We start from the raw sequence: 22967 nt of genomic DNA on the forward strand, positions 1-22967 counted from the left end.
AAATCACTCTTTGGAACATGCAGGAAGTTTGAGTTTGCGCCACAGTATTGATAAACAGCCCTCAAGCACCAGCCAATCTAGGGATGTTTGCCCGAAGCGGTCAACACTGACAGCGTTTATGCCCTGCAAGCAAACATCGAAAGACACAAAGACATCACAAATGCTATTATGCATCGCATTGCTAAGGACATGCTGCCAATTAGCACAGTGGAAAAGGAAGGTTTCAAGAGGCGTATCAATGTAATTGACCCCAGGTACGTGCTCCCTGGCCACAGACATGGAACAATCTCCCTTAAAGTATAATTTTATGTGTAGCTCACATAATTTGATTATATTAATGTAACCTTTATTTAACTAGGCAAGTCAGTTAAGAACAACTTATTTACAATGACGGCCTATCAGGGAACAGTGGGTTAACTGCCTTCAGTGGTAGAACAACAGATTTTTACTCAGCTCGGGGATTCAATCTAGCAACTATTTGGTTACTGGCCCAACGCTCTAACCACTAGGCTACCTGCCTAGTGGTTTGTTCAGGCATTAGGCATCCTTGAGCCTGAAGCAGATATGCACCTTTTAAACATTATTTGATTAATATCGTGATAATTATCGTTATCGAATTCAAAAATATATAGATATCGTGATAATTTATTTGCCATATCGCCCAGCCCTAACTGAACCCATACACCAATAACAGAGGAGTGATCTTAAAATGGAGGACTGCAGGTGCATTAGCTTTGAGGTTTGGCTTCTGCTCTGTTCTATGGGTCTTGCAGGCCGGTGTGATTTGTCTTTAGTTTTGCAAAGGTATTGCAAAAGTGACAGTAAAAGTGGGGTGTAAAGGTTGGACAGATGAAGAATTGGAGCAGAAAGTGGATGTGTAAGGATGTTGAAACTAAGCAGTTATAGAGTTGTAAGGAAATGTACTGTAGAGGAGGAGATACAGTGAGCTACAAAAGCGACATTTTTGCTCTGTACTCCAGCACTTTGAAATGATACAATGACGAGGAGGTTAAAGTACAAATTGTCAGCTTTAATTTGAGGGTATTTCCATCCATATTGGGTGAATCGTTTAGAAATTACAGCACTTTTTGTACATAGTCCCTCCATTTTAGGGGACCAAAAGTATAGGGACAAATTCACTTATATGTGTATTAAAGTAGTAAAAAGTTAAGTATTTAGTCCCATGTTTCTAGCACGCAATGACTACATCAAGCTTGTGACTACACATTTGTTGGATGCATTTGCTGTTTGTTTTGGTTGTGTTTCAGATTATTTTGCGCCCAATAGAAATTAATTGTAAATAATGTTTTGTGTCGTTTTGGAGTCACTTTTATTGTAAATAAGAATAGAATATGTTTCTGAACACTTCTACATTCATATGGATGCTACCATGATTACGGATAGTCCTGAATGAATCATGATTCATTCAGGACTATCCGTAATCATGGTAATATCCACACTAATGTAGAAGTGCTCAGATTCATATTCTTTTCTCATGCCCTAAGAGACTCCAAAATGACACAATACATAATTTACCATTCATTTCTATAGGGCACAAAATAATCTGAAGCACAACCAAAACAAATGCATCCAAGAAATGTGTAGAGTCACAACCTTTATGTAGTCATTGCATGATAGAAATATGGGACCAAATACTTTTACTACTTTAATACACATAGGTGAATTTGTCCCAATACTTTTGGTCCCCTAAAACAGGGGGACTACGTACAAAAAGTGCTGTAATTTCTAAACGGTTCACCCAATATGGATGGAAAAACCCCTCAAATGAAAGCTGATAGTCTCCACTTTAACCTCCTAGTCATTGTATCATTTAAAATCCAAAGTGCTGGAGTACAGAGCCAAAACAAAAGATGTGTCACTCTCCCAATGCTTTTGGAGCTCACTGTATAAGAAAGGTACCATTCACTCAGTGAAAGAGGCAGGCAGGGTCAGAGTGTGTCTCCTCAGGTTTCTGTCAGGTCAGCAGATTGATCTGGGTCTTCTTTGCTCTCACTTGAAACGCCCGTTTCACAGGCTCTGACGACGGAGGTGTCATCCTGCCCTGCTCTCACTCTCTATCAGCCCATCAATCCATACACCCATCCATCTATCAATCTGTTCTGTCCAGTTGCTACCTGTGTGTACGCTCTACTCCGCGATGCACACAATCAGTGCTCCAACACCAGTCAATGGAGAGAGAGAGAGTAGGACGGAGGAGGAGAGGAGAGTAGAGGAGATGAGGGAGGTGAGAAAGATGGAGCTATAAACAAACAGAGAATTAATTAAATTACAGAAAATAATGGAAATGGATCACACACACATACACACAGCGTTCTCTGAAATAGCTTCTTCTTTCTCGGGGCGAGGCGTCGGCGGCAAAGCGGCTTTATGGAGCCATGATTCAGCAGCGGCTAATGACAACCAGAGCCCTGAGCTGTTGACGTGGCATAAAGGGCCTCCTCTATAGTTTAGCCACAGAGAAAGGCATTAGCTATAAGGAGGTGTCACGATGGCAGTCAATGAGAATAAGGACTTCATTGGCTAATAATAGCGAACGCAGATGAGCAACAGCCAAAGAGGATACGGATGAAGAGCAACGAAGCGAGGCATCATTGTATCCATCGCACACCCTAAAGGGGCAATGTGTATTTACATAAAATTTATTAGAGATCACATCCACATTTATAAGTCATAGTATGCCGTGCTTTCTCTGCCAATGCGGTACACCCTCCTCTGATCCCTTCCCCTCTGCAGCAGCAGCCAGAGGAGAGCTGAGAGGGATGGAAAGAGAGAGAATGAGAGGGGGCATCACACAGCGGGCTGCCACTTCAACAACATCTCCTGCTACACACAAACACACACACACAATGGCCCGTTTCAGAGGCCCCGGTGGGTAAATAGTAATACAGCCATGAGTGACACAACACTCAGACGCCGCAGAGGCTAGACTCATCATTCCCATTGAGAAAGGGACCCGGGTCGTCAAGGGAATGGGATTATATAGAGGCCTCATCCCACACATTCCGTGTCTCTTTTTCCTCAAATGCATTAATTGATTTCTGTGACCTGGCTGGGTGAATATAACAAGTACGGTGCTTTTGTACTATTCTCTTTAGGCAATGCAAGAGGAGCTGAGGAGAGGGCCCACGGTGGGGCCTTCATTCCTTAGCCTGCGGCCTGTGCTATTGGTCGACTCTTCTAACGAGGAGGCCTGCTCATTAAGCTGATGTCCCGCCTCTCATCAAGACAGTTAATAGGCAGTTATGTTGTCTATTGTTTCTGACTATGTTTGTTTATTGTAATACATATACTGTATATACACAGTACCAGTCAAACGGTTGGACACCACTACTTCTTTAAGGATTTTTCTTTATATTTACTATTTTCTACATGTAGAATAATAGTGAATACATCAAAACTATGAAATAACACATATAGAATCATGTAGTAAGCAAAAAAGTGTTAAACAAATAAAAATATATTTTAGATTTTAGATTCTTCAAAATAGCCACCCTTTGTCTTGATGACAGCTTTGCACACTCTTGGCATTCTCTCAACCAGCTTCACCTTGAAGGAGTTTCCACATATTCTGAGTACTTTTGGCTGCTTTTCCTTCACTCTGCAGTCCAACTCATCCCAAACCATCTCAATTGGGTTGAGGTCGGGTGATTGTGGAGGCCAGGTCATCTGATGCAGCACTCCATCACTCTCTTTCATGGTCAAATAGCCCTTACACAACCTGGAGGTGTGTTGGGTCATTGTCTTGTTGAATTTTTTTCCCCCCACTAAGCGCAAACCAGATGGGATGGCGTATCGCTGCAGAATGCTGTGTAGCCATGCTGGTTAAGTGTGCCTTGAATTCTAAATAAATCACAGACAGTGTCACCAGCAAAGCACCCCCACACCATCACACCTCCTTCTCCATGCTTCACGGTGGGAATCACACATGCGGAGATCATCCGTTCACCTACTCTGCGTCTCACAAAGACACAGTGGTTGGAACCAAAAATATAAAATTTGGACTCATCAGACCAAAGGACAGATTTCCACTGGTCTAATGTCCATTGCTCGTGTTTCTTGGCCCAAGCAAGTCTCGTCTTCTTATTGGTGTCCTTTAGTAGTTTTTTCTTGGGAGCAATTAGACCACGAAGGCCTGATTCACACAGTCTCCTCTGAACAGCTCATGTTTAGATGTGTCTGTTACTTAAACTCTATGAAGCAATATTTGGGCTGCAATCTGAGGTGCAGTTAACTTTAATGAATTTATCCTCTGTAGCAGAGGTAACTCTGGGTCTTCCTTTTCTGTGGCGGTCCAGTAGAGCAAGTTTCATCATAGTGCTTGATTCTTTTTGCGACTGCACTTGAAGAAACTTTCAAAGTTCTTGAAATTTTCCAGATTGACTGACCTTCATGTCTTAAAGTAATGATGGACTGTTGCTTCTCTTTGCTTATTTGAGCTGTTCTTGCCAAATAGGGCTATCTTCTGTATACCACCCCTACCTTGTCACAACACAACTGATTGGCTCAAACGCATTAATAAGAAGGAAAGAAATTCCACAAATTAACTTTAAACAAGGCACACCAGTTAATTGAAATGCATTTTCCAGGTGACTACCTCATGAAGCTGGTTGTGAGAATGTCAAGAGTATGCAGAACTGTCAAGGCAAAGGTGGTTACTTTGAAGAATATCAAATCATATTTTGATTCGTTTAACACTAGAAATATATATATATATAAATATACACAAACATATACAGTGCCTTCGGAAAGTATTCAGACCCCTTGACTTTTTCAAAATCTTGTTATGCTACAGCCTTATTAAAAAAAAAAAATCCTCTTCAATCTACACACAATAGCCCATAATGACAAAGAAAAAACTGTTTTTTAGAATTTTTTGCAAATGTATTAAAAATAAAAACTGAAAAAACACATTTACATAAGAATTCAGACCTTTTACTCAGTACTTTGTTGAAGCACCTTTGGCAGCAATTACAGCTTTGAGTCATTTTGGGAATGACGCTACAAGCTTGGCACACCTGTATTTGGTGAGTTTCTCCCATTCTTCTCTACAGATCCTCTCAAGCTCTGTCAGGTTGGATGGGGAGCATCACTGCACAGCTATTTTCAGGTCTCTCCAGAGATGTTCGATCAGGTTCAAGTCCGGGCTCTGGCTGGACCACTCAAGTACATTTAGAGACTTGTCCCGAAGCCACTCCTGCCTTGCCTTGGCTTTGTGCTTAGGATTGTTGTACTGTTGGAAGGTGAATCTTTGCCCCTGTCTGAGGTCCTGAGCACTCTGGAGCAAGTTTTCATCAAGGATCTCTCTGTACTTTGCTCCGTTCATGTTTCCCTCGATCCTGACTAATCTCTCAGTCCCTGCCGCTGAAAAATGGTGGTGCCAGGATGGTGCCAGGTTTCCTCCAGCCGTGACGCTTGGCATTCAGGCCAAAGAGTTCAATCTTGGTTTCATCAGACCAGAGAATCTTGTTTCTCATGGTCTGAGAGTCCTTTAGGTGCCTTTTGGCAAACTCCAAGCAGGCTGTCATGTGCCTTTTACTGAATAGTGGCTTCCGTCTGGCCACTCTACCATAAAGGCCTGATTGGTGGAGTTCTGCAGAGTTGGTTGTCCTTCTGGAAGTTTAACCCATCTCCACAGAGGAACTCTAGAGCTCTGGCAGAGTGACCATTGGGTTCCTCTTCTTCCATTTAAGAATAATGGAGGCCACTGTGTTCTTGGGGACCTTCAATCCTGCAGACATTTTTTGGTACCCTTCTCCAGGTCTGTGCCTCAACACAATGCTGTCTCAGAGGTCTACGGACAATTCTTTCGACCTCGTGGCTTGGTTCTTGCTCTGACATGCACTGTCAACTGCGGGACCTTATATAGACAGGTGTGTGCCTTTCTAAATCATGTCCAATCAATTGAATTTACACCAGGTGGACTCCAATCAAGTTGTACAAACGTCTCAAGGATGATCAATGAAAACAGGGTGCACCTGAGCTCAATTTCGAGTCTCATAGCAAAGGGTCTGAATACTTGTGTAAAACAGGTATTTCAGCTTTCTATTTTTAATAAATATGCAAAAATGTCTAAAAACCTGTTTTCGCTTTGTCATTATGGGGTATTTTGTGTAGATTGATGAGACAATTTGTTTTTAAATGTGGAAAAAGTCAAGGGGTCTGAATAGTTTCTGAATGCACTGTGTATATATATATATATATATATATATACACACACACTATATATATATATATATATACACACACACCAGAAAAAAAATTGTCATCAGATTACAGATACTTCTTAGATTACTTTTAAATTCAGAAAGGATGTTTGCGAAAAAATCCACATCACCAAAAGTATTTGGCCACAACTTCAAATTAGTAGATTTGACTATATCAGCTACACCCGTTGCTGACAGGTGTTTAAAGTCAAGCACACAGCCATGCAATCTCCATAGACAAACATTGGCAGTAGAATGGCCTTTACTGAAGAGCTCAGTGACTTTCAACGTGACACCGTCATAGGATGCCACCTTTCCAACAAGTCAGTTTGTCATATATATATACTGTATATATATATATATACTGTATACTGTATATGAAGACAGTTAATAGTCATCATGGCCAGTGTTGGACACATGAAAGGACCAGGAATTCGCTTTGTTATCATTGAGACAAGCTCTTCATATTGAGTCTCTATTGTATCTCTTGAGAAGAGAAATCTGCACTCATGGGAACCTCAGAGCTGTTTTGCTCTACTGCACTAGGAGTAACCTGGTTAGGTCGTGAGCAAATCCAAGGCTTACAATATGACTCAATTGAATGCAAAAAAATACATGTTGATACATGCTAACCAAGTTCAATCTCAAGTTTGTTTAGTAGTCCAGTGTTTCTCCTATATTCATTTAGCAAAGGTGGCCCAGCGGTGGCTCTAGCGGTAGCAATCTCTCGTAGCAATCTCTCGTCCCAACGGCCCCACCCTACACTATGCACGTGTGTGTGTACGTGTCCCGCTCTAAAGTAAGTTAGTCGATGAGCAAGGCAAGACGTGTGTGCTCATGTGTGGGACCCAGGTGATATGATGACTCAAGCCTCTGCAACTCTTCCACCTGAATAAGGAGCTATTATGGGCCTCTGCAACTGTACCTCTGCTCTCACACAGCTGAGACTGCCGAAGCTGCTACTGTAGAACGCAGAGAGCTCTTTGCATTTTGGATTGCAGCCACAGTTTGATAACAGAGTACTACCATCAGCCAAAAACCTTACCTCAGCTAACTTGTTGGCTACAGTATATCTATAATGTGTCATGAGTCAGGACCGTTTGATCACAATAGTGATCATTATTTTTCAAGATGTTTCAGTTTGGTGACAGAGTGTTCTTATGTTGAGATGTCAACACAAGACAATGTCTATGATACCTGAATGTCTTTGGGTTTCATGACAGATAAACACATCTAAACTTTATGACAGTGTTTGGTCTGCTCCTACCTTTCCGTTGGCTTTGGTCTTGCTGCTGCTGTGGTTGTTGTTGGTGGTGGGGTTGGCATCCTCATGGACCCGGTCCAAGAGCCAGAGCAGGAACTCCAGGGCATCGTGCTGAGAGTTCCCCCTGAACTGAGAGCCGTACTTGGACACAATACTCTGGGGACAGACAGGGAGGAGGAAATCAGATGAGGACATTACAAAAGACATAAAACGACTTTCCAACAAACTACAGTAGAAGCTCAAAGATATTAACCTTAGAGTTACAGGCTGACCGGTCAACCAAACAGGGAATATCGAACACGGTCAAAATATTATGTAGGCTATGTAGTCTGTTGGGTAAATCCTCTGAGGAAAGACCGGGAGGAAGAGATTAGATATGGACAAGAAAATAAATATCAGTTAGGTTTCCAGCAAAGTCCTTTAAATCTTCCGACAAAATACATGAGCTGAGAGTTTCAAAGAAACTACTGTTCAGAGTATTTAGGAAACGTTGTCTGGTGGTAAGTTAACAGCGTCTTTCGACAGTGTATTCAATCAGCTCCCCTTAGGGTCGGGGAGTAACTGATGACATGTAATCAGTTACATGTTATCTGATAACAGAAAAATGTCAGGGGTTCTTAAACTTTTTCACACAGGCCCACCATTACTACAACATCTATGGGCTAAAAAACCTAGCTAAAAAAACATTAGCTGACATGGGCTAGCTGATCTGGACATTTCTGACATGTTATAAATAGCTCTCTAAGGTATGCAAAGACTAACATGAACAGAAGAAAACTGATGATGCACTACCCAATTTCGAAAATTGCACCTATTACAACTTTCAAGAGTAAGTTGAAAGCCAGACTGAGTTCCTTAAAATATATATTTTTCTAAACAACGACCCCTCCCCCAACCCCCCCGGGCACGCACCACAGTTTGGGAACCACTGAGTTACGTTACCAGAAAAAATATTGTCATCAGATTACAGATAGTTCTTGGATTACTTTTAAATTCAGAAAGGATGTTTGCGAAAAAATACACTACATCACCAGAAGTATTTGGACACACCTTCAAATTAGTAGATTTGACTATTTCAGCTACACCCGTTGCTGACAGGTATATAAAATCAAGCACACAGCCATGCAATCTCCATAGACAAACATTGCCAGTAGAATGGCCTTTACTGAAGAGCTCAGTGACTTTCAACGTGACACCGTCATAGGATGCCACCTTTCCAACAAGTCAGTTCGTCAAATTTCTGCCCTGCTAGAGCTGCCCCGGTCAACTGTAAGTGCTGTATTGTGAAGTGGAAATGTCTAGGAGCAACAACAGCTCAGCCGTGAAGTGGTAGAGTACACAAGCTCACAGAATGGTACCTCCGAGTGCTGAAGCTCGTAGCTTGTAAAAATTGTCTGCCCTCGGTTGCAACACTCACTACCGAGTTCCAAACTGCCTCTGGAAGCAATGTCAGCACAAGAAAGGTTCGTCGGGGGCTTCATGAAATGGGTTTCCATGGCCGGGCAGTCGCACACAAGCCTAAGATCACCATGTGCACTGCCAAGCGTCGACTGGAGTGGTGTAAAGCTCGCCACCATTGGACTCTGGAGCAGAGCAAATGCGTTCTCTAGAGTGATGAGTCAAGCTTCTCCATCTGGCAGTCCGACAGAGGAATCTGGGTTTGGCAGATGCCAGGAGAACGCTACCTGCCCGAATGTATAGTGCCAAGTGTAAAGTTTGGTGGAGGAGGAATAATGGTCTGGGGCTGTTTTTCAAGTTTTTCTTGGCCCCTTAGTTCCAGTGAAGGGAAATCTTAACGCTACAGCATACAATGACATTCTAAACGATTATGTGCTTCCAACTTTGTGGCAACAGTTTGGGGAAGGCTCTTTCCTGTTTCAAAGCGAGGTCCATACAGAAATGGTTTGTCGAGATCGGTGTGGAAGAACTTGGCTGGCCTGCACAGAACCCTGACCTAAACCACACCAAACACCTATAGGATGAATTGAAATACCTACTGCGAGCCAGGCCTAATCGCCCAACATCAGTGCCCGATCTCACTAATGCTCTTGTGGCTGAATGGAAGCAAGTCCCCGCAGCAATGTTCCAACATCTAGTGGAAAGCCTACCCAGAAGAATGGAGGCTGTTATAGCAGAAAAGGGGGGGGCCGACACCATATTAACGGCCATGATTTTGGAATGAGATGTTAGGTGAGCAGGTGTCCACATAGTTTTGGTCATGTAGTATATATTATGACACCTTTCTGTTTTCTCAATGACTTTACATTTTGCATTGAAAATATGGAAAGTTAAAGTTTGTTCCACCTGACCAAAGTCAGAGACCACTATGTTACGATGACACACCAAATGCGATTGATTGGTAATTGTTGTCTTGTTCTAATGCCTCTTAAGGGTAAAGTAATACAAAAGTAACGGAAAGTAATCAGATTACGTTACCGAGTTTGGGCAATCCAAAAGTTATGTTACTGATTACAATTTTGGATTAGTAACTAGTAACTGTAACATTTAGAAAGTAATCTACCCAACCCTGGCTCTCCTTGAGACAGTGATGGGCGTAGCTAATAACAACACCATCAGGACATCCAGGTGGCTACGTTCCATTCCCACCAGCCATCCCTCTCTCTCCCTCTCTCCTTCTCCCCCCCCTCAACTCTCTCCATTCCTCCCTCTGCCCTCTGAGTAACAAAGCCCGATCCCAGACGCTCCTCCACGCTTCATAAAAAATTGCTGCATCACACCGCCAGTGTTCTAAATATAAACACGGGACAGGATGGGAGGCCCCCTACCTCCCTACTACCTGAGATGGACCACTAATGAGCTTAATCATTATGAAGAGGGCCCTCCGAGGGAGTAGACATGTTGACTGTGGCTGTATCTGAAATGGCATCTTATTCCCTATGTAGTGCACTACTTTTGACAAGGGTTCTGGTCAGAAGTCTTTGACACGACTTCCGGCGCCGAAAAGAGATGGCCGCCTCGCTTCGCGTTCCTTGGAAAATATGCAGTATTTTGTTTTTTTATGTGTTATTTCTTACATCGGTACCCCAGGTAATCTTAGGTTTCATTACATACAGTCGGGAGGAACTACTGAATATACGATTAACGTCAACTCATCATCGTTCCTACCAGGAATATGACTTTCCCGAAACGGATCCAGTGTTTTGCCTTCCACCCAATACAATGGATCTGATCCCAGCCGGCGACCCTGTGCGACGCCGTAAAAGGGGCAAACGAGGCGGTCTCGTGGTCAGGCTTCGGAGACGGGCACATCGCGCTCCACTCCCTAGCATACTACTCGCCAATGTCCAGTCTCTTGACAATAAGGTTGATGAAATCCGAGCACGGGTAGCATTCCAGAGAGACATCAGGGATTGCAACGTGCTCTGCTTCACGGAAACATGGCTAACTCAAGAGACGCTAACGGAGTCGGTGCAGCCAGCTGGTTTCTTCATGCATCGCGCCGACAGAAACAAACATCTTTCTGGTAAGAAGAGGGGCGGGGGGGTATGCCTTATGATTAACGAGACGTGGTGTGATCATCATAACAACACACAGGAACTCAAGTCATTCTGTTCACCTGATCTAGAACTCCTCACAATCAAATGTCGACCGCATTATCTACCAAGGGAATTCTCTTCAATCATAATCACAGCCGTATATATTCCCCCCCAAGCAGACACATCGATGGCCCTGAACGAACTTTATCTGACTCTTTGTAAACTGGAAACCACACACCCTGAGGCTGCATTCATCGTAGCTGGGGATTTTAACAAGGCTAATCTAAAAACAAAACTCCCTAAATTCTATCAGCATATCGATTGTGCTACCAGGGCTGGAAAAACCCTAGATCATTGTTATACTAATTTCCGCGACGCATATAAGGCCCTCCCCCGCCCCCCTTTCGGAAAAGCTGACCACGACTCCATTTTGTTGATTCCAGCCTACAAACAGAAACTAAAACAACAAGCTCCCGCGCTCAGGTCTGTTCAACGCTGGTCCGACCAATCTGAATCCACGCTTCAAGACTGCTTCGATCACGCGGATTGGAATATGTTCCGCATTGCGTCCAACAACAATATTGACGAATATGCTGATTCGGTGAGCGAGTTCATTAGGAAGTGCATTGACGATGTCGTACCCACAGCAACGATTAAAACATTCCCAAACCAGAAACCGTGGATTGACGGCAGCATTCGCGTGAAACTGAAAGCGCGAACCACTGCTTTTAACCAGGGCAAGGTGACCGGAAGCATGACCGAATACAAACAGTGTAGCTATTCTCTCCGCAAGGCAATCAAACAGGCTAAGTCCCAGTACAGAGACAAAATCGAGTCGCAATTCAACAGCTCAGACACAAGAGGTATGTGGCAGGGTCTACAGTCAATCACGGATTACAAAAAGAAAACCAGCCCCGTCGCGGACCAGGATGTCTTGCTCCCAGACAGGCTAAACAACTTTTTTGCCCGCTTTGAGGACAATACAGTGCCACTGACACGGCCCCCTACCAAAACCTGCGGGCTCTCCTTCACTGCAGCCGAGGTGAGTAAAACATTTAAACGTGTTAACCCTCGCAAGGCTGCAGGCCCAGACGGCATTCCCAGCCGCGTCCTCAGAGCATGCGCAGACCAGCTGGCTGGTGTGTTTACGGACATATTCAATCAATCCTTATCCCAGTCTGCTGTTCCCACATGCTTCAAGAGGGCCACCATTGTTCCTGTTCCCAAGAAAGCTAAGGTAACTGAGCTAAACGACTACCGCCCCGTAGCACTCACTTCCGTCATCATGAAGTGCTTTGAGAGACTAGTCAAGGACCATATCACCTCCACCCTACCGGACACCCTAGACCCACTCCAATTTGCTTACCGACCCAATAGGTCCACAGACGACGCAATCGCAACCACACTGCACACTGCCCTAACCCATCTGGACAAGAGGAATACCCATGTGAGAATGCTGTTCATCGATTACAGCTCAGCAATTAACACCATAGTACCCTCCAAACTCGTCATCAAGCTCGAGACCCTGGGTCTCGACCCCGCCCTGTGCAACTGGGTCCTGGACTTCCTGACGGGCCGCCCCCAGGTGGTGAGGGTAGGTAACAACATCTCCACCCCGCTGATCCTCAACACTGGGGCCCCACAAGGGTGCGTTCTGAGCCCTCTCCTGTACTCCCTGTTCACCCACGACTGCGTGGCCATGCACGCCTCCAACTCAATCATCAAGTTTGAGGATGACACTACAGTGGTAGGCTTGATTACCAACAACGACGAGACGGCCTACAGGGAGGAGGTGAGGGCCCTCGGAGTGTGGTGTCAGGAAAATAACCTCACACTCAACGTCAACAAAACAAAGGAAATGATTGTGGACTTCAGGAAACAGCAGAGGGAGCACCCCCCTATCCACATCGACGGGTCAGTAGTGGAGAAGGTGGAAAGTTTTAAGTTCCTCGGTGTACACATCACGGACAAACTGAATTGGTCCACCCACACAGACAGCGTTGTGAAGAAGGCGCAGCAGCGCCTCTTCAACCTCAGGAGGCTGAAGAAATTTGGCTTGTCACCAAAAGCACTCACAAACTTCTACAGATGCACAATCGAGAGCATCCTGTCGGGCTGTATCACCGCCTGGTACGGCAACTGCTCCGCCCACAACCGTAAGGCTCTCCAGAGGGTAGTGAGGTCTGCAGAACGCACCACCGGGGGCAAACTACCTGCCCTCCAGGACACCTACACCACCCGATGTCACAGGAAGGCCATAAAGATCATCAAGGACAACAACCACCCAAGCCACTGCCTGTTCACCCCGCTATCATCCAGAAGGCGAGGTCAGTACAGGTGCATCAAAGCAGGGACCGAGAGACTGAAAAACAGCTTCTATCTCAAGGCCATCAGACTGTTAAACAGCCACCACTAACATTTAGCGGCCGCTGCCAACATACTGACTCAACTCCAGCCACTTTAAAAATGGGAATTGATGGAAATTATGTAAAAATGTACCACTAGCCACTTTAAACAATGCCACTTAATATAATGTTTACATACCCTACATTACCCATCTCATATGTATATACTGTACTCTATATCATCTACTGCATCTTGCCATCTTTATGTAATACATGTACCACTAGCCACTTTAAACTATGCCACTTTATGTTTACATACCCTACAGTACTCATCTCATATGTATATACCGTACTCTATACCATCTACTGCATCTTGCCATGCCGTTCTGTACCACCACTCATTCATATATCTTTATGTACATATTCTTTATCCCTTTACACTTGTGTGTGTGTATAAGGTAGTAGTTGTGGAATTGTTAGGTTAGATTACTTGTTGGTTATTACTGCATTGTCGGAACTAGAAGCACAAGCATTTCGCTACACTCGCATTAACATCTGCTAACCATGTGTATGTGACTAATAAAATTTGATTTGATTTGATTTGATTTCAGATACAGCCTTTTTTCACTAATCCTAGTCACTCTCTCTGCCTATCAAAGGACAGTGCAGTTATGTTATGTTATGTTGCTACCCCAGAAAGGGTAAAAGGGAAAGGGGGAAACAGAAACGGAGATGGCGGAGAGAGTGGTGGGGACAGCAACCGATGTGTCCAAGGTTACCGTGGGCCCGCTGTGTCTGGGAAGCAGAAACCTGATGACATCACAGAGCTGTGATAGCTTCATTAGGACAGGGGGTTGAGAGAAGGAGTGCTTGGAAAGAGGGGTTATGTTCTGCTGTGTGCACACATTTTGTTGTGTTGACGTCCAGAGGTGATCCTGCTACTATGGCATGTTAATGGGTCTGCACAGAAGCACTGTTGCTAAGTAAGTAAGGACTAGAGGTCGACCGATTATGATTTTTCAACGCCGATACCGATTATTGGAGGAACAAAAAAGCCGATACCGATTAATCGGACGATTTTCTAAATGTATTTGTAATAATGACAATTACAACAATACTGAATGAACACTTATTTTAACTTAATATAATATATCAATAAAATCAATTTAGCCTCAAATAAATAATGAAACATGTTCAATTTGGTTTAAATAATGCAAAAACAAAATGTTGGAGAAGAAAGTAAAAGTGCAATATGTGCCATGTAAGAAAGCTAACGTTTAAGTTCCTTGCTCAGAACATGAGAACATATGAAAGCTGGTGGTTCCTTTTAACATGAGTCTTCAATATTCCCAGGTAAGAAGTTTTAGGTTGTAGTTATTATAGGAATTATATTTCTCTCTATACCATTTGTATTTCATATACCTTTGACTATTGGATGTTCTTATAGGCACTTTAGTATTGCCAGTGTAACAGTATAGCTTCCGTCCCTCTCCTTGCCCCTACCTGGGCTCGAACCAGGAACACCTTGACAACAGCCACCCTCGAAGCAGCGTTACCCATGCAGAGCAAGGGGAACAACTACTCCAAGTCTCAGAGCGAGTGACGTTTGAAACGCTATTAGCGCGCACCCCGCTAACTAGCTGGCCATTTCACATCGGTTACACCAGCCTAATCTCGGGAGTTGATAGGCTTGAAGTCATAAACAGCGCAATGCTTGAAGCATTGCGAAGAGCTGCTGGCAAACGCACAAAAGTGCTGTTTGAATGAATGCTTACGAGCATGCTGGTGCCTACCATCGCTCAGTCAGACTGCTCGTTCAAATCATAGACTTAATTATAACATAATAACACACATAAATACGAGCCTTAGATCATTAATATGGTCGAATCCGGAAACTATCATCTCGAAAACAAAACGTTTATTCTTTCAGTGAAATACGGAACCATTCCGTATTTTATCTAACGGGTGGCATCCATAAGTCTAAATATTCCTGTTACATTGCACAACCTTCAATGTTATGTCATAATTACGTAAAATTCTGGCAAATTAGTTCGCAACGAGCCAGGCGGCCCAAACTGTTGCATATACCCTGACTCTGCATGCAATGAACGCAAGAAAAGTGACACAATTTCACATGGTTAATATTGCCTGCTAACCTGGATTTCTTTTAGCTAAATATGCAGGTTTAAAAATATATACTTCTGTGTATTGATTATAAGAAAGGCATTGATGTTTATGGTTAGGTACATTCGTGCAACGATTGTGCTTTTTTCGCAAATGCGCTTTTGTTAAATCCTCCCCCGTTTGGCGAAGTTGGCTGTCTTTGTTAGGAAGAAATAGTCTTCACACAGTTCGCAACGAGCCAGGAGGCCCAAACTGCTGCATATACCCTGACTCTGTTGCAAGAGAAGTGACACAAAGAAATTCATGTTAGCAGGCAATATTAACTAAATATGCAGGTTTAAAAATATATACTTGTGTATTGATTTTAAGAAAATACGCACCGCATTGATTATATGCAACGCAGGACACGCTAGATAAACTAGTAATATCATCAACCATGTGTAGTTAACTAGTGATTATGATTGATTGATTGAATGTTTTTTAATGCTAGTTTAATGCTAGCTAGCAACTTACCTTGGCTTCTTACTGCATTCGCGTAACAGGCAGGCTCCTCGTGGAGTGCAATGAGAGGCAGGTGGTTAGAGCGTTGGACTAGTTAACCATAAGGTTGCAAGATTGAATCCCAGAGGTAAAAATCTATTGTTCTGCCCCTGAACAAGACAGTTAACCCACCGTTCCTAGGCCGCCATTGAAAATAAGAATTTGTTCTTAACTGACTTGCCTAGTTAAATAAAGGTGTTAAAAAAAAAAAATCTAATAAATAAATAAAAATCGGTGTCCAAAAATACCGATTTCCGATTGTTATGAAAACTTGAAATCGGCCCTAATTAATCGGCCATTCCGAATAATCGGTCGACCTCTAGTAAGGACCCCATCCCATCCTTCAAAAACAGATTGCACTTCTTGTTCAAAGGAATTCCCCTTGATATCTGCATAGACATATCAATATAGTCTTTATTTTTCACACCCACCCTATGCCTGAGAGGAGATAGAGGCGTAATCCCACCAAAGTAGTACGAATAACATTCTCTAACATTTTGAGGCCTGTTTGAGTAAGCCTGTATCAGCCTCCATTTATCATCATCATCATAACCAACCAAATCACAGACAGACAGCTTAGACACCTGACACTAACATTTAATGACTGGCCATGAAGGTGCCAAAACAAACATGATATACAGTGTTTCTGTCCCCACGGGGAGCATGGGAATAATAATCCAGGCTATTTGGTAATCATTGAAGGGATTTGAGAGAACCTGGGTGTAAAATGTGTTGGTTGGGACATTTTGAATCGGATAGCCAACGATTACTATGTCAAGAAGTAGAAATGTCAAATGTGTTTTATACATAGTTTGTTGGATTGAATGATTTATGACTTTGTGTGTGTGTCACTGTGTGACAGGTGAAGATGCCAGACCATATTTGCTCCCCTCTTTAAAATCTGTTTGTACTCCTCAGCTGTCTTTAGGGTACTGCTGGTCTCCATGGTGAAGATGCACCTTATTCCATAACAACAGTAAACATAGGCAGACTATATTGTACTACAGTGCACTCCCCTTCCGCCATGTCATGGTGCCTTGCAAGTTACTTTTTACTAGAGAGGTGAGGCAAACATTTGCTGGAGGGTGAGACTAGAGACAGATAGAGAGATAGAAACGATTGCAAACACTCAAAATACAGGTGAGGGTGACCTAACCTAGCCTCTTAAATAAACACAGGTACACCATTAACCTGCACAGTCTCCAGGGGCAGTTGACAAAGTCGCCCTCTCTCACCCTCTCACATCTAAGAAGAGGTTGAGACCCCCACACTCAGACAATAACATCACACACACACACACGCGCACGCACGCACGCACGCACGCACTCACACGCACTCACACACACACACACACACACACACACACACACACACACACACACACACACACACACACACACACACACACACACACACACACACACACACACACACACACACACACACACACACACACACACACACACACACACACACACACACACACACACACACACACACACACACACACACACCACGCCTGCCCTGGCATCCAAGACAGTGAGCTGGAGAGTGTTTGACTTTCCCCTCTTTAGCATTGATCTCACAAGTACCCCACATCACCTTCAGTGTAAACAGCGAGGTATAAGGAGAGCTCCATCGGGACTAGGAATGTGCCATACATTAACAAAATGACTCCTCTCCTTCAAAAACACATTTACGGGGTCACCCCAACTCACCTCACCCCAACCTGGCCTGTCAAATGGACTTTGTTAGATTCCACAATGACAGTCTGGGAGGGAGAACCATGAGGAATTATGATATTACATAAGCTTTGGAGGTTGTGATGTTGACACACACAAGCAAGAGCTTGGGCACACACACACGCAAGAGTAGATGATGCTGCCTAGTGGGAATGAGCCTGGACGGTATCCATCACCATCATTTCTGGCACCTCCATTCCTTTTACATTTTTCTACAGCAGCCTTGTGTTGCTGGTTGGCGATCCTCTCCTCCGCTGACCAGGCAGACACTGACGTGTCATCACTTAATTCCTCTCCTGCCCTGCCTCTCCTTCCATTCCCGCCACTCGATAAAGCCTCCCCCTTCTGCTCCCTCTTTTCCCCCATACTCTACCTCCCTCGTTCCCTCTCTCATTTTCGCCATTCTTTCCACTCATCAATCTCAGCTGAGCTCCAGACGACCCAGCCTCCCCCCGCTTCTCCCCTGGAGGACGACCGCTGGTCGGGGGGAGAGAAACACAAACCTCGGCCCACCGCAGTCCCGGCCACCAAGCAAATGCTCTTGCCTGTCTCCTGGCTCCCCACGCTAGACGCCCCCGTCTGAGTTTTTTAAGCCTAAAACTCTTTGATCCTGATTAATCTGAGTTATACTGTATCTGAATTCACCCCCAAAAATATATATGATGGCAGAGGACGTACTAGTTTGGATGCTAGACTTCATGTCCATGTATTCACCTCCAAAAGAATGAAAACTACTATTAATTATGGCAAGACAACATAAGATTTTGGATGCAAGGCTCTCCAAGATTTCATTTCCCCAAGAGTCTCGGTAACATAACATGAAATCCTCCTCCAGATATGCTGCCAGTGTGTCGACAGAGTAAAGCCCAAAGCCTTTGCCTTGTCTCCGCGACGACGACCCTAATGTGTGATTTACTACCATCAAGAATAGAGAAGGAAACAAAGGATGAATTGCGACTGGTCATAATAATCTCTGAGTGGTTTACAGCCTGGGAAAGGCTCTCTGTTAACACTATTGTAATGGAGAAGTTTAAACTCCTGTAGCTGCATCCCAAATGGTACCGTACTTCCTATAAAATGCACTACTTTTGAGCAGGGCCCATAAGGCTCTGGTAAAAAAAAATTGTGCACTTTGTAGGTAATAGGGTGCCATTTGGGACGCAGCCTCTATGACTTACAGTGGAGGCAGTAAATGTGCAATTGTTTGGGAAGAACGAGGGTCTGAGCTGTTACTGTATCCTAATGGCACAATCACTAGTACATATTTCGGGTGGCCAAACGGCAGCCCTACCACGTAATTTACAATAAAGCTGAACAATGGAGTAAAATAACCTCATCATTTGGGATATGGTAGGGTAAGACAGTTGTACTAAGCTCATGAGGCATTTGTGTTGTATTCTTCAAGAATCAATGGGTGTTCTGTATATCATTAATTAAAATGACCACTGAACAGCTGTAAATATTGCCGATTGCTCCTTTAACGGTTTCTGTGCCATTCCCTTCACTAAGATAAAGTGGGGAGTAATGTCGTTCCAGCCACCTTCTACGTGATTGGGTGGTCTTACAGCGTAGCGTAGTTGAAATTGATTAACCCCCCCGTTGAACCCAGACCATTAATCATGGTGTTGAATACATCCAGTGGAAATGCGCTCAAATTGCAGTACTTACATAGCCATATCACAGACATATTTCTCACTGTGTTTTTCATTATATTGTCAGAGCTTTTCTGAGTAGAGAGAGAGAGAGAGAGAGAGAGAGAGAGAGAGAGAGAGAGAGAGAGAGAGAGAGAGAGAGAGAGAGAGAGAGAGAGAGAGAGAGAGAGACTGTGTGTGTGAGTACCGTAGCTCTTGAAAGAAAGCAGACAGGAAAACACACACTGCATCTCTGTCTGTGCTCCAAAACAACCAACATGACACCCACTCGCACCCACCACCGCCTACACAGGAGTCATGGAGAAACATGATACAACCACCACCTCCAGACTCAGCAAGGAAAGTGAGGGAAGGGAAAAGCTCGCAGAGCCAACTTTTATCCTCACTCAGTCACTGTTGAACTTGTCCACCAGACCAATGCCTCTGACTAGTGCTCTTTAAAAGCACACTGACATTGATAATAACAATTAGCTGTCAAAGAACCACTGTGCAGAATCCTTCCTCATCACAGACTAGTACCATTCATATGGGGGACAGGAGTAAATGGATGGGTGGGTGTTTTCCTGTCTTTCACCAACACAATTTCTTGTTTGTTTTGGAGCTCACTGCTGCACTCTCCATACGCACCAGTGGAGCTTGCTCACCTTTCCCAGGCTAAATGCACTGGGCTGCACTGCTACAGCAGTAAACATCCTCATCTCACCCAAAGAGGACCAACAGATAGAAATCAGTGTATTGTTCAAGTCAAAGCCATCCGTACAACTGCAGTGAGAGGAGGGAATGAATTAGAATGAATGAATGGGAATACCTATACCCAAGGGCAATTGATTATTCAATAGATCTGAGTACTACATTTTGAATGACTGCACACAAAACTTAACATATAAACTTCAAAAAGTATCTCACTTTGCCCTACCTGTTCTGAAGCTTATGAAACCCTCCACCTCAAAGCCCTCTATCTTTGCATCGCAGTTCGATTTCCACAAATTACTGCTGGAAGCATAATTAGCTTAAAGCCTATTAGCCGAACCTAATCAAAATGTTCTAATACAGAATTCTGGTACCATCTATATTTGCAGCATAGGTCCAAAGGTTCCAGTAAATGAGAGTGAGCAATGTCATTAATCCAGGCCCAGGGGTATTAGCTTTGGGCACCGTGCCCCTGGATGACCAGCCACAGGTGTCCCTGTGGGGCCAGACCATAGACATACAGTTGAAGTCGGAAGTTTACATACACTTAGGTTGGAGTCATTAAAACTCGTTTTTCAACCACTCCACAAATTTCTTGTTAACAATCTATAGTTTTGGCAAGTCGGTTAGGACATCTACTTTGTGCATGACACAATACATTTTTCCAACAATTGTTTACAGACAGATTATTTCACTTATAATTCACTGTCTCACAATTCCAGTGGGTCATAAGTTAACATACACTAAGTTGCCTGTGCCTTTAAACAGCTTGAAAATTCCCAAAAATTATGTCATGGCTTTAGAAGCTTCTGATAGGCTAATTGACATCATTTGAGTCAATTGGAGGTCAACTCAGTGCCTCTTTGCTTGACATCGTGGGAAAATCTAAAGAAATCAGCCAAGACCTCAGAAAAATAATTGTAGACCTCCACAAGTCTGGTTCATCCTTGGGAGCAATTTCCAAATGCCTGAAGGTACCACGTTCATCTGTACAAACAATAGGACACAAGTATAAACACCATGGGACCACGCAGCCGTCATACCGCTCAGGAAGGAGACGCGTTTTGTCTCCTAGAGATGAACATACTTTGGTGCGAAAAGTGCAAATCAATCCCAGAACAACAGCAAAGGACCTTGTGAAGATGCTGGAGGAAACAGGTACAAAATCGGTAATCAGCATTTTTAGACACCGATTATGGCCGATTACATTGCACTCCACGAGGAGACTGCGTGGAAGACTGACTACCTGTTATGCGAGTGCAGCAAGGAGCCACGGTAAGGTGCTAGCTAGCATTAAACTTATCTTATAAAAAACAATCAATCTTAACATAATCACTAGTTTACACATGTTGATGATATTACTAGTTTATCTAGCTTGTCCTGCGTTGCATATAATCGATGCGGTGCCTGTTAATTTATCATTGAATCACAGCCTACTTCGCCAAACGGGTGGTTTAACAAGCGCATTCGCGAAAAAAGCACTGTCGTTGCACCAATGTGTACCTAACCATAAACATCAACGCCTTTCTTAAAATCAATACACAAGTATATATTTTTAAACCTGCATATTTAGTTAATATTGCCTGCTAACATTAATTACTTTTAACTAGGAAAATTGTGTCACTTCTCTTGCGTTCTGTGCAACAGAGTCAGGCTATATGCAGCAGTTTGGGCCGCCTGGCTCGTTGCGAACTGTGTGAAGACCATTTCTTCCTAACAAAGACAGCCAACTTCGCCAAACGGGGGATGATTTAACAAAAGCGCATTTGCGAAAAAAGCACAATCGTTGCACGAATGTACCTACCCATAAACATCAATGCCTTTCTTAAAATCAAAACACAGAAGTATAAATATTTTTTTAAACCTGCATATTTAGTTAAAAGAAATTCATGTTAGCAGGCAATATTAACTAGGCAAATTGTGTCACTTCTATTGCGTTCATTGAACGCAGAGTCAGGGTATATGCAACAGTTTGGGCCGCCTGGCTCGTTGCGAACTAATTTGCCAGAATTTTACATAATTATGACATAACATTGAAGGTTGTGCAATGTAACAGCAATATTTAGACCTATGGATGCCACCCGTTAGATAAAATACGGAACGGTTCCGTATTTCACTGAAAGAATAAACGTTTTGTTTTCGTAATGATAGTTTCAGGATTTGACCATATTAATGACCTAAGGCTCGTATTTCTGTGTGTTATTATATTATAATTAAGTCTATGATTTGATAGCGCAGTCTGACTGAGCGGTGGTAGGCAGCAGCAGGCTCGTAAGCATTCATTCAAACAGCACTTTCCTGCGTTTGCCAGCAGCTCTGCACTGTCTATGACTTCAAGCCTATCAACTCCCAAGATTAGGCTGGCAATACTAAAGTGCCTATTAGAACATCCAATAATCAAAGGTATATGAAATACAAATGGTATAGAGAGAAATACTCCTATAATAACTCAAACCTAAAAATTCTTACCTGGGAATATTGAAGACTCATGTTGAAAGGAACCACCAGCTTTCATATGTTCTCATGTTCTGAGCAAGGAACTTAAACGTTAGCTTTTTTACATGGCACATATTGCACTTTTACTTTCTTCTCCAACACTTCGTTTTTGCATTATTTAAACCAAATTGAACATGTTTCATTATTTATTTGAGACTAAATTGATTTTATTGATGTATTATATTAAGGTAAAATAAAAGTGTTCATTGTTCATTCAGTATTGTTGTAATTGTCATTATTACAAATATATATATACAATTTGGCCGATTAATCGGTATTGGCTTTTTTTGGTCCTCCAATAATCGGTATCGGCATTGAAAAATCATAATCATTCGACCTCTAATCACGAGGAAGGAAAATGATGTAGATATATTGAAGCAACATCTCAAGACA

The 22967-nt window shown here is 43.2% G+C and overlaps 1 protein-coding gene across 1 annotated transcript in view; it reads right to left on the reverse strand.

The window, feature by feature from the left end:
• LOC139568518 (ubiquitin carboxyl-terminal hydrolase 43-like) overlaps window positions 1–22967 on the reverse strand; it is a 132538-nt gene that overhangs the window by 104923 nt on the left and 4648 nt on the right. Inside the window, exon 2 of the mRNA XM_071390395.1 lies at window positions 7492–7644. Within this exon, the coding sequence (XP_071246496.1) occupies window positions 7492–7644 (153 nt within the window). The remainder of the gene's footprint in view (window positions 1–7491; window positions 7645–22967) is intronic.

This window comes from Salvelinus alpinus, chromosome 2 (assembly GCF_045679555.1).
Source record: "Salvelinus alpinus chromosome 2, SLU_Salpinus.1, whole genome shotgun sequence".
Lineage (NCBI taxonomy): Eukaryota > Metazoa > Chordata > Actinopteri > Salmoniformes > Salmonidae > Salvelinus > Salvelinus alpinus.